Source organism: Vombatus ursinus, unplaced genomic scaffold (assembly GCF_900497805.2).
Source record: "Vombatus ursinus unplaced genomic scaffold, bare-nosed wombat genome assembly UNPS02010193.1, whole genome shotgun sequence".
Classification (NCBI taxonomy): Eukaryota; Metazoa; Chordata; class Mammalia; order Diprotodontia; family Vombatidae; genus Vombatus; species Vombatus ursinus.
The window spans coordinates 5533040-5545094 of NW_020949971.1; the positions used below are offsets into that span (position 1 = coordinate 5533040).

The 12055-nt window shown below is 45.6% G+C and overlaps 1 protein-coding gene across 2 annotated transcripts in view; it reads right to left on the reverse strand.

The window, feature by feature from the left end:
- The window catches only part of PRSS12 (serine protease 12), a 75621-nt gene that overhangs the window by 8213 nt on the left and 55353 nt on the right, over window positions 1-12055 (reverse strand). Inside the window, exons 10-11 of one of the 2 annotated variants that reach the window (XM_027853758.1) lie at window positions 6670-6748; window positions 5030-5152 (exon numbers count right to left, since the gene is read on the reverse strand). In XM_027853758.1, coding sequence (XP_027709559.1) covers window positions 5030-5152; window positions 6670-6748 — 202 coding nt within the window. The remainder of the gene's footprint in view (window positions 1-5029; window positions 5153-6669; window positions 6749-12055) is intronic. The other variant, XM_027853759.1, reaches the window with a different exon arrangement.

Here is a 12055-nt window from a genome sequence, read left to right on the forward strand (position 1 = left end):
TGGTTTGCAGTCAGGAAGACGTGGGTTCAAATCTCACCTCTGACACTACCTGTGTGACCTTGGGCTAATCACTCATCCTTTCTGGGTCTCAGTTTCCTCATTTATAAAACAAGAGGTTTGGACCACATAGTTTCTAGGGACCTTCTAGCTTTAAATCTATGATCCTATGAACTTGCCTTTTGCTTTCAAGGAGATTGACGAGAGAAAAAAAAATTCCGGGTTTGGCTGGTGTTACTATGACCATGTCTTCAGCGCAGCTAACTAAAGAAAATCAAACACACATACAATCCCTGCATTATTTTAAATAAATGCCAACCAACAAATAAATATCTGTTGAATTAAATGTCTTGGTGACATTAGATAGCAATTTAGCATGCTAATGTTGTCCACACTGGCAAAATTAAAAAAAAAAATGAGCAACACTGTATGACCAAGGGGGACTTTATGAAGGCTCCACAAAGGAGAAAGGGTCTTCCAAGAACCATGAATTACACTTCTGTCACATGTTCTCCCTAAGCTTGAGCCCACTTTCCCTTGGACTCCAAATATCCTTGTGGGAAAGTGTGTCCTCATTTGGCCAGTTAATTGATATCAACTGATAATTAATGCGGAACACATTTGAAGGGAGGGGAACTCTTGAGCAAACCACCTCAATTCCTCCAGGTTTTCTCTAGAACCTGGAGGGGAGAAGTGGTCAGTCAGTAGACTCTGGAACCCTAGACCATCAATGGGAGGTTCAGTTGGGAGAGTGAGCCCAGAGCCCGTACTACCCAAGAAAACACGATGCCGGCTTCACTTTTCATGGGCAGCCTGGCGTAGGACTATTACAACTTTCCTATTCATAATAGGTCTTCACCTACTCCTTAGAAATTACAAAACAGGAAGTCATATGAAACCTGAGACAGGCTTCAAACCCAGTGGGACATATCCCAGGGCCAATTCCTTTCCTCAGAGTTTATTAAAAGAGTCTTGGATCACATTTAAGGACCCACTAACTCTTGATTGAATATGGCTATCTGCTTGTCGACTTTCCAATCGATATTTTAATCATCTTACCCAGAATATAAAAGAGCTTCACATGATTGGCATTAGGAAGGTGCATGCATACCTGTTAAATTAATCTGAACGAGGTGTTTCAGACGCTCCAAAAGAGTCATCCTCCAGTGGTGGCATGAAAGTCACCAAAAGCTTTGCCGGCTTGGCGGCAAGGCTCGGCCAGCCCTGGAAAGGCTACTCCAGCTATGGTGCTCCAGCTATGGTCTCACTAACTCTGGGGACAACCAGAATGTTTGCCACAGAAACTCATGAAGCCACTTATGAATGTGCACACGCCAGTGTCTACCTTGCCACATGTGCAGGGCAAGGAGGCCCCTTTTCTGGGCCTCAGTTTTTTCTCACTTGTAGAATGAGCAGGTTGGACTAGAGGAGATCCAAGGTCCCTTCCAATTCTGAACCCAATGATCTGTTTTTATGGAGAGATTACCCATCTCAGTGAAATTGCAAGTGCTTTATTGGTGTTATAGGAGTATGGCAGCAATGAGCAATTGGTTAATTAGTAAATATGAATAAATAAAAAATTAATAAATTAATAAATATGATTAAGCCTATAATTTTGAACCTGACATATTATTCTGGCCTTCCAAGATCATTTGGATCCTGGCTCTCTCATGCATTATATTGGCATTCTCCCCGAGGCTCATGCCACCTGTAGATTTCACGAATGTGTTATATATATCTTCATCCAATAAAAATCTTAAACAACGCGGCATCAAAGAAAGATCCCTGATGTACTTCACTAGAGACCTACTTCCAGAGCAACATCAACCCAGCTGCTCCTTGAGTCTGGTCATCCAATTGTTTCAGAATCCATTTTACTGTGCTATTGTCTTGCCATCTTTTCCCATAAGCGTAACAGGAGAAATTTGTTCAGATGCTTTGCTGAAACCTGGTAAACTCTATCCACAGAATCCTCCTGAATCTGCTAGGCTAATACCTCTGACAGCAAACAAAAATGAACTTAGTCTGCATGAAGTCATAATGCTGCCACCCATGCTGTTTCCCTTTCGAATGCACAAAAATTATCCCCTTTAATAATCGACATAGTTAATTGTCAATATTTAATACTTTAATATTGGCTATGAATAATTTAATAATCTAACATTTTGCTGGAAATAAAAGTGAAGTGTACTGATCTCTATAGCTTCCAGACTCTTCCCCTTTTTGGAAAATGGGAAATTTGTCCTTCCTAAGAACCATGGCACCTCTCTTGCTCTCCACAATCTTGAGATCCTTGATAGTGATTGTTCTGAAATCACGTCCATCAGTTCCTTCAGTAACCTGGGCTCACTAAAGGCAGTTGGGTTTCAATTCCACATTAAACACATTGTTTTCTGATCTTTCCAGTCTAAAAGTCTTTTTCCTTGGCAGAGGAAATTGAAGGAACTCGTGCAAAAGTTGAATTCCTTTGCATACTCTTGATCATCTGTTATCATGTCATCCAGCCCAAGCTATGGTCCTAGTAACATCGATCCTTCTCCAGCAAAGCTTAAAAAGAAAGGTTTTGCTGTACCTAGCTTTCCTGAGCTTCACCATCTCTGATGCTATTCTTCCAAGAATAGTGTATTTGTCCTCCATTTCATGCCCTTGGTTTCATTGTCTATAAGCGTCTCATTTTGTTCTTGAGTTCCCCATCCCTCTCAGACTGGATTCTCCTGTCCAATTTTCAGCCCTGGGATCCTCTCTTCTTCCCTTGAGCCCTTTGAAATCTGCTTTCCACAATCCTTGGGCATATCCCAGACTCTGACTGGCTTTCCTCTTCTTCTCTATCCCTTCTCTATCCTATCTCTATCCCAAGGGAGTGGGGCCACGGCCATTTGGGGTGCCCATTCTTTCTGCTTCAGCTGCCAGGTCCACTTTGCATCATCAGGTTCACACAAGAAGCTCGCCTCGTTGCTTCCTCCATCTTTTGAAGAATTATATTATTGTGGCAAATTAAAAGTTGATTTGTTTCTCGGCTTTGGGCAGAGAGAGCTCTTGCAGCTGTCGAGAGAACCCAGGCCTCCATAACTCGGATATCATCCCCCTGTGCCAGGTTTGTGATCTGTCTCCAGAATCCCTTGTTTATTTGCTTGTCCTATCCAAGCGGTCCATAGCAAACTCCCAGAGCAAAATCCTCTCTGTCTCCCTCCACTGATCCTCACCCAAATGTATTCCATCATGTTTCTCTCCTAGATTCCTGGAATTCCTCATAGGAATCTGTCTTCTGACTTTCTTGCTCTATTTTCTCTGTCCACCCCCTTAGAAATCAACTCTGTTCCTTTTAGATATATTTGTTCTATAAACATTCTGGTTATGAGACCCTTTTTGAGTCTCAGTGATAGAACTATAAATTTGAATTTGCCTCCTCAAGTCAAACAAATAATCACTTATTAAGTGCCTACTATGCCAAATGCTCTGCAGAGAGATGGGGATACAAAGAAAGGCAAAACCTCCCTGATCTCACTGACCTCACGATCTAATGGAAGCCACACCATGGAAAGAGCCGTGCTCAGTCTAGAGATGTAGAGGGTGAACTAGAAGTCGTTTCAAAGGGAAGGCACTAGAACTGAGGGGGACATTAGGTGGGGCGTTAGCTGAGACTGGGAGAAAGCCAGGCAAGCTGAGAGGAGAGAGAATTTCAGATCTGGGAGATGGCCTGTGGAGGTGACGGCCCGTGGAGTCGGGAGTAGAGGAGGCCAGACCACTGGACAGAGAGAACGTGGACAGGATTGAGGTGGAAGAAGACTGCAGAGGGAACAAGGACCAGACAGTGAGGAAGATCTTTAAAAACCAAACGGGAATCTGGAAGTGACAGGCAGCCACTGGAATTGACTGCACAGGGAGCGGGGTCGTGATATGGTGGGGGGGGGGGGCCCTTGACTTGGATCTCCCATAACTTTGTGCCCATAGGTGGTTTAATTTCCTATAGCTACGGCCCATCTCGTGAGATCTCTTGTTGGCTCTTGTCCCCTGTGAATTTCTGCTTGTCTTTTCAGGGACTCTGTCTCTATTAGTGTGCCTGCTACTCTCTGAGCCGTCATGAGATACCGTCCGCGAGCACATCCATGCGGGCAGCTTTCTCCCTCCGCCCTCTTTGGTTTAAATCGATCAAATTTGCACAGGCCCAGGCTGGCCCTTGTTGGGTGCCTTCCAGCCCCATTTGAGGAAGGGACATCTCTGAATGCTCATTCCCTCCACATTCCTGTTCACATTCTTATTTCCCAGCAGTCTCCAGCCCTGGCCAGGTGCATCATTAGCATCAGCAGCCTTCTCAGGAGGCTGACCTCTGCCTATCACCATCCACCTATCATCATCCTCCATGACAACGAATCCAGAGGCCTCTCACTAGACCCTGTCTCATTGTCTGGCATCCTGGAAAGGGAAAATGACCGGAGAAACAAGGGGTCTGAGACTGTACAAGGATATCAGGATGCCAAGGGGAGCCTGGCATGGCGGACTGAATGCTGGAGTGGGAGGCAGGTGGGCAAAGGTTTAGACCCTGCCTCCAGCTTAGTCACTATGTGACCACGGGCAAGTCACTGATCCTCTGTGAGCCTCAGTTTCCTCATTTGTAAAATGGGGATGTAATACCTTAGAACTTGCCTCCCAGGTTGTTATGCAGCTCAGGGGAGATGTTTGTAAACAGTAAAACACTATAAATTACTATTCAGTGTTACTGTGTCAAAGATGTTTTATTGATAATAACCTTTTGTCAATAACCGTATATGCTCCCTTATCAGAAGACAAAGTAAGCAAAAACCACTAATCCAGTAGCAACTTTTGACACTGTATATACAATGCTGCCCCATTGTCCCCAGCACTATGCCAAAATGGGGACGTTGATCATTACAGTTGCTCAGAGTTTGGCTTCTTTGGGGGAATTATTTCCTCTTACAGTTCTGCAGTCCTCATATATAAATGTTCTGCTCATCCCACTCTGTATCACTAGTATTATTGTTGTTTTGTCAGTTAGACAACAGGGGACACTCACCTCTTGAAACAATGAGCTGCAGTGAGCACCCAGCAACTGCTGATGAGGGTGGCCCCACAAAGAAGTCTGCGGTCTCCATGGGACAGCTTCAGCCGCAGGGCCACCTGCCAGGGCCAGCCGCCCCTGAGAAGCAGAGATGCCAGACGTGTCTGTTTGTGCCATTTACCAAATAATACAGAAAGGGGGGAGGAGACAAGAGCGGAGGGCCAAGAGTCGAGTGGCTGGAATATCTCTGAGGTGTCTGGCCCCAGGGCTGGAGCATGGGGGTTGGAACATTACTTAATCCCCTGGACGCTGCCAACCTAAGAATGTCACCCATCAGCAGCCCCTGAGATCTGCTTACAGGCTCCGTCCTCCCCGCTTCCTCCAGCCCACTGGAAAACACATTTAATCCGCTCTCAAGTTTCATAGTATTCTATAAAGTTGCACTTTCTCTACTTTATCCCCCTCATCTAAGCCTGGATAAGCAATCTGACAGAAGACGGGCACCTCTCACTGCGAGGAGGCTGCACCCATCCAAATCTCCCTGTTAGAAGGGTGTCCATTTCTGGAGCGGCTCCCACTTTACAGAGTCTTTCCCTCAGAGCAGCCCTGGAGTAAAAGCACTGATATCCTCCTTTCACAGGGAATGTTCCAAGGACTCCAGAAAGGAAGGAGCTTGGCCACGCATTATTTACTATTCGAGCCCAAGCAGTGACAGATCTTGGATGTCCACTGCTAAATCACCTTGGTCCTGTCACACAGGTTTTGGAAACTCTTCATTTCATAAATCGAGGGATACTCGTACAGAAGTGGAGAAACCCCTGAGCCTGCAGTCAGAAGACCTGGGTACAAATCCCAGCTGCTCAATTGGTAACTCGACCTTTGACAAATCACTCCCCCACTCTAATGATGCCTTGTAGGGCTGTTGTGAGAAAAACAAGCTGTGAACTTTCAGGACTACAGAAACATGGGTTGTTCCTCTCTATACCACAACACTTAAATATGAAAATCTATTATTTCATTGGAATGGATATTCCCTTTGCTGATTCAGATCACAACCCCTCTCTCTATTCTAGGCAGAAAGCATAGTACAGGCAAAAGGACATTGACCCTGGAACCAGAGGACCTGAGTTCAAATCTCGCCTCTGAGGTTGCTCCCTGTGTATCCTTGGGCAAATCATTTACCTCCCTGGGTCTCAGTTTCCACATCTACAAAATGATCCCTTCCAGTCCTTGATCTACCATTCTATGATTTCACAGATGGTTGTCAAGAATACCTGTGGTCAAACACAGTATCACCCTGAGACCAACGTAGACACTGGTTTGGCCAGACTTAGTGGGGTTGATCCTGGGATGGCAGATGAAATCTATTGCCCAGCCACACCCCAAATCTTTCCAGTAGGTAAAGAAGCTAGCACTGACAAGGGCAAGCCCTGGAGAGCTTGGGTCCCGGCACTCCGTGATGGGAGGAAGCCCAAACCCATAGTTCGTTAACCATCAATGCAGCCTTGGCTCCTTTCCTTATGTCTAACATAGAAAACACAATGGCTAAGGTAGAAACAGAATCTAACTGGAGGGATGAGGGCAGTGTGTAACCCTATGAGAGTCTTTTTTTAATTGGCCCCTAGGGACAGTTCCTCTGTTGAGTATCATTTTACCGTAAAGAGTTTCTCCCACCAATGATCCTCTTCTGCCTTCCGTGAAGTAACCTCAGACCACAAACAGATGAAAGGGAACCTAGAGTAGAAATAGGCCATTCATCAAACTCTCATGTTACTGCTGGAGGGCCCACAAGCCAGGGACATGTATATTCCCATCCATTTAAAACCACAAGGTGGTCTGGGTCTTTCCTTGAAAAAAAAAGAAAACCAATGACTCTTCCACTCATCTAAAGTGCCCCATTTTTCTAAGTCAGCCAAGGTGCTTTGTGTGTCTCCTAGATGCCACCTCCTTCCCAACCTCTAGAGCCTGCTCTGGCCAATGTGCTCTCCCTAGCAACACCTTCCCCTTTTTGATTTCTTTCTGGAGAAAGGGACTGGCTTTGTCTTTCATCAAGGGAGTAGCATGATAGAAGTGTGGTTAATCGTCAGAACCTGCGGACCGACTGGAAGGGGTACAGCCTCAGGTCAGGGCAGGTCAGGAGAGAGACTTTAGTAGTGATTCAGTGGGAGGTGAGAAGGCGATCATTCAACTCAATTCCTCAATCAGTTATTAAGAGCCTACTATGTGCAAGGTGTGGCGCCAGGCCGGGGGCACAAAGCCAAGACCTAAAGGAGTTTATAATCTGCTTGGAGGGAGGAGGAGGAGGAAGGAAGTGGTATGAGGAGCACAGATCAGTATAATGCAAGGTCATTTGAGGAGGGAGGGAGCCCTAAGAGTGGGGAGGACCAGGAAAGACTCGGGGACTCAAGGTCGGCCTGAGCCTTTTTCAGGAATCTGAGAGTCAGAGGTGAGGAAAGCCGGTATTCCAGGCACGGGGGAGGGTGTTCGCTTAGTGGGATTGCGCATCAACAATCTGGAGCTGGAAGGGACTTTAGAGGTCATGCTGTGGGGAGGAGGGATTAAGGAGACACAATGGTGTCAGGGAAAACAATTAGGGGGAGTGAGGATGAGGGCCGGAAAGAGGACATTAACTGTAAGAGTGTCGAGAAGAGAACCAGCATCTACCTCAAAGAATCTGGCAACTGGATGGACGTGGGGAGAAGGGACGGGTGGCAGTGGCTGATGACTGTGACAAGGAGAACCGGGGGGCCCTCAGGAGAAGGAGGGAGGTTGGGGGAAGGGCACTTTTAAGTCAGGCCAGATGATGAGTTCAGTCTTGGACGTGATGGGTTCCAGGCGCAGCTGCACATCTCCAGCGAGCAGAGGGGATGTGGGATTTGAGTTCCCGAGAGAAACTAGGACTAGATAAATAGATAGATCTGGCAGCTATCTGCCTGGGTGGAGGGCTCGGTCACAGTTTGGGAGCAGAAAGAACCCTGGATGTGGAGTCAGAGAAGTCAGGTTTGAACCTGACTCTGTCACGGAAAGCACCATGTAAACGATAGTTATTACCCATGCAACCTTGGGCAAGTCTCTTCACCTCACCGGGCCTCAGTTTCCCCATATGTAAAATGAGAGAGGTAGGTGAAATGACATCCAAGGTCTTTCATGACCCCGAATCTATAACCCTATGATCTTAAACCTTGGCTTCACATTCCGGCTCTTCTCCTCTCCGCCTATATGACCTCTCTAAGCCTCAGTTTCCTCAAACTTGAAAATGAAGGGATTATGTGACCTCTAAAGTTCCATCCAGCTGTAAATCTATAATACAGCTTCATGACCCAGCTCAAATCTTGCCTTCTGGAAGTGGTCTTTCCCAGACTCCCTCTCCCCACTTGGGCCCAGCCCCTTCCCCTGGAGATTCCCTCCTGTTTGCTGTGTGTGTGTGTGTGTGTCTGTGTGTCTACATATATATACATTATATATGTATGTGTGTATATATATACATTATGTGTGTGTGTGTGTGTGTGTGTGATGTGCAAGGCTGTCTGCCAGCTATCTTCCTCATTAGAACCCTCTTCCTTGAGGGTTATGGACTGTGTTTTTGCCCCTATACCTCTGTATATCTGGCCCTTAGCACAGTGTCTGGAATACAGTAGATACTATATAAATATCAGTTATTGTTATTTTTGTTATTGCTATTATTATTATACTTCTTCTGCATACCCAACGCTTAGCACAGCGCTTAGAACATAGAAAACACTTAATAAATTCTTGTTGGCTATCAACCTTAGGGAAAGATAAAATTTCCAAGGAAACACAGCATACAAAGAGGGAATACGGCCAGTCGGCCTCAAGATCCTCATCTGTGAGATGAGAGAGTGGAACAAGCTGGCACCTGAGGTCCTTTCCCACTCTCCGTCCATGATCCCATGATGCATGACCAGAGCCTTGGGGGTGAGCCGTGCATAGGGGATGGAATTTCCAGCAAAGGAAATTATGGATGACCGGGTAGAGGAGAAGCAGAAAAGAACAGCATTGCGAAAACCGAGGGAGGATATCTAGGAACAGGGGGTAGCTGGGAGTGTCAGAAGCTACAGAGGTTAAGGATGAGTTAAGGGATTGTTGGCGACCTCAGAGAAAACAGTTTCAGTCGAGTCATAGAGTCCAAAGCTAAACTGCATGTGGGTGAGAGGTGAGCAAGGGGTGACACTGTGATAGAGACTATTTTTGAGGAGCTTAGCAGTGAAAGGGAAGGGAGATGAGAGGATAAATTGAGGGAAAGAGATAGAACTGAGTGAAGTTTTTCAAGGATGGAAACACCTGAACGTGTTTGTAGGCAGCAGGGAGAGATCAAGGAGACACAGAGATTCTGAAGAGAAGGGAGGCAAGAATGACCTTTGGGTCTGGCTCCTGGAGGAATCGGGTGGGTACAGAGAGAGGGCTTAGCCTTAACAAGAACGTCCACCTCTTCTCTAGAGCCTGAGTTTGGCGGTGAGGTAGAGCAGTTCTAAGGGGAGCTGAGTGAGCCCATTATGAGCAGCAAGGCCACAAGCATCTCCAGCGCTAAGCCTGGGAAGACTTACGTGAACTGATGCAAAGTGAAGTTATCGTTCATCCATTTTCAAAGAGATCCAACAACATCACAGGGCGATGTCTTGACTTGTGAGTGAGGTCGTCGGCCTCACTTTCTCTTCAGTCATCCAAGTCCAGTGGTAAGATAAAGATAAAAGCCAAGATGACTGACTGACGATGGCCTAGGATGCAGCAGATGACGCCTGACCAAACTCTAAGAGTTCCACGCTGCCTGCTTCAGCCGCCTTCACGGCCACTGGACCAAATTGTTCTCATCCACCCATTTCACCAGAGAAAATCTTCATGTGATTGGGGTAGACATCCCCCTAACTCATCCATGGGCTTGAGGCCTATTGGTTACCCTCAGCCTGGTTTAGCCCATCTGCTGAGATGGATTTATTGGGGAGCAAAGTGAAATAAGCAGAACCAGGAGAACATTGTACACAGTAACAGCAATATTGTATGATGATCAACTGTGAATGACTTAGCTATTCTCAGCAACACAATGATTCAAGACAGTTCTGAAAGACTTAGGGTGAAAAATGCTGTATACTTTCAGAGAAAGAACTGACAGAGTCTGAATGCAGATTGAAGCACACTTTAAAATTTTTGTCTATTTTTCTTTTAATGTGTGTGTTTTCTTTCACAACATGGCTAACATGGAAATATGTTTTGCAGGATTGCACATGTATAACCTATATCAAATTGCTTGCCTTCTCAAGGAAGGAAGAGGGGAGGGAGGGACAGAAAGAATTTAGAATTCAAAATTTGAAAAAAAAAGTTAAAAGTAAAAATTTGTTTTTACATGTAATTGGGAAAAATAAAACATACACATTTTCAAAAAAGAAAGAAAGACAGTCCCTGACCTCAAGGAGCTTGTATTATAAGAGGGGAAACAATACAGAAAATGGAGCAGAAGAGTGGAAGATAGGGAAAAATGTCCACCAAAGTCTGGAGAGGCAAAAGCAGAAGTGAAAGTGGAATGAAGGATGGTCAGCCTGCCCCTCCTCTCCCCTCTCCCTGGAAGACCTCAGATTTCTCAGTCAGATAAGACATGAGGTTATTGCTGAAAGAGAAAGACGTGAAGGTGGAGCAGAGGCTGGAAGGAAGAGAAGGACAAGGATCCCACAGGATGAGAAAGTACAAAAGGATGCATGGTGATCCGTACCAGTGGAGGGGGCACCCAAATCGTGGGACCCCAGATCTAGAGCTGGCCATATTATAGATGAGGAAGCTGAGGCCATGGGTGGCAAAGTTACTTGTTCAAGGTCACAAAGGCAGTAAGCATCGGAAGTGGGACTTGAAACCGAGTCTTCTGAACCCAGAGCTACAGTAATACAAGGGAAATCTTCATGGTATTACTTCTTAAGTTTTCAACTCTGATTGCAAAACACAAAAAGAGAATACTAATGATACCATTAACTATTAATGATGGTAATATTGGCATCCTTCTGAGAAAAATGATTGTTAAGTAACAAATTATTAGGGAGATCCCTGATCTTTCCCCCAAATCACCCCACCTAGGCTATCTTACCTAGGTGGAGTTATTGCCTCACCCAACTAGAAAACCTTATAAAGAATTTAATCTAAGGTGATCTGGCCCATTGGGTTCCGCTCAGGCAGGTTTGAGTAGGGGGGTGGGGGGAATCCTTTGTCTTGATTGCTCAAGGCTGGGGATGATTTGGAAGTAAATAACATGATCAAAGTCATGTCCCCCATCCCCTCATTAGAATGGGTCCACCTCTCATTATAATATTCATTTTCTCTCATTACTTGATAACCAATCAGAGTTGACTGCCACTCTCAGGAACACCCATGCTTCCAAAGGCATGTGAATATCGAGTGGGTTCCATGAGGGGTCTTTGGCATTTGAGAGTGTCACTGCCCCCTTTTATTAATTACATACTAGCATGATTAATAAAATGATTAGTTCCCTAGAAACTATGTTTCTTGGACTTTTTATATGTCATTCTTAGAAGGACCAAAATGCAAACCGTTTTTCCTCATGATGAAATTTATACAGAACAAGCTAAACCCAAATATAGAAAAGGTGTCTAGGGGTCTCCACTGGTAGAATAAGGCCTTTTCTCTTCCAGGGCAATGAGGGAGCAGAGTGAATAGAAGGTCCTCAGCCCCCTGCTCCCTGCCCCTACACATACACAGAGGACAGCATCAGAACAAGCCTTCAGGATACGTCATGGCCATAAAGAAATTAACCCAAAGCAGTCTGGAGAAGGAAAGAGCACCTGGGCTCAGATCTAAAGGAAGAAATGGTTTCTAGGAGTGGGAAACAAGGAGGGAGGGCATGCCAGGCATGGCACAGCCTATGTGAACACATAGGGTTGACAGAGGGGATGCCAATGTCACTGAACAATTAACAGTGCAGTTTGGTAGAAACAGAGAGAATGTAAAAGAAAGTAGTGTGAACTAAGGCAGGAAAGGGGTGGAGCCAGACTTTGGAGGACTCCAACGTTGTTGGGCTGAGAA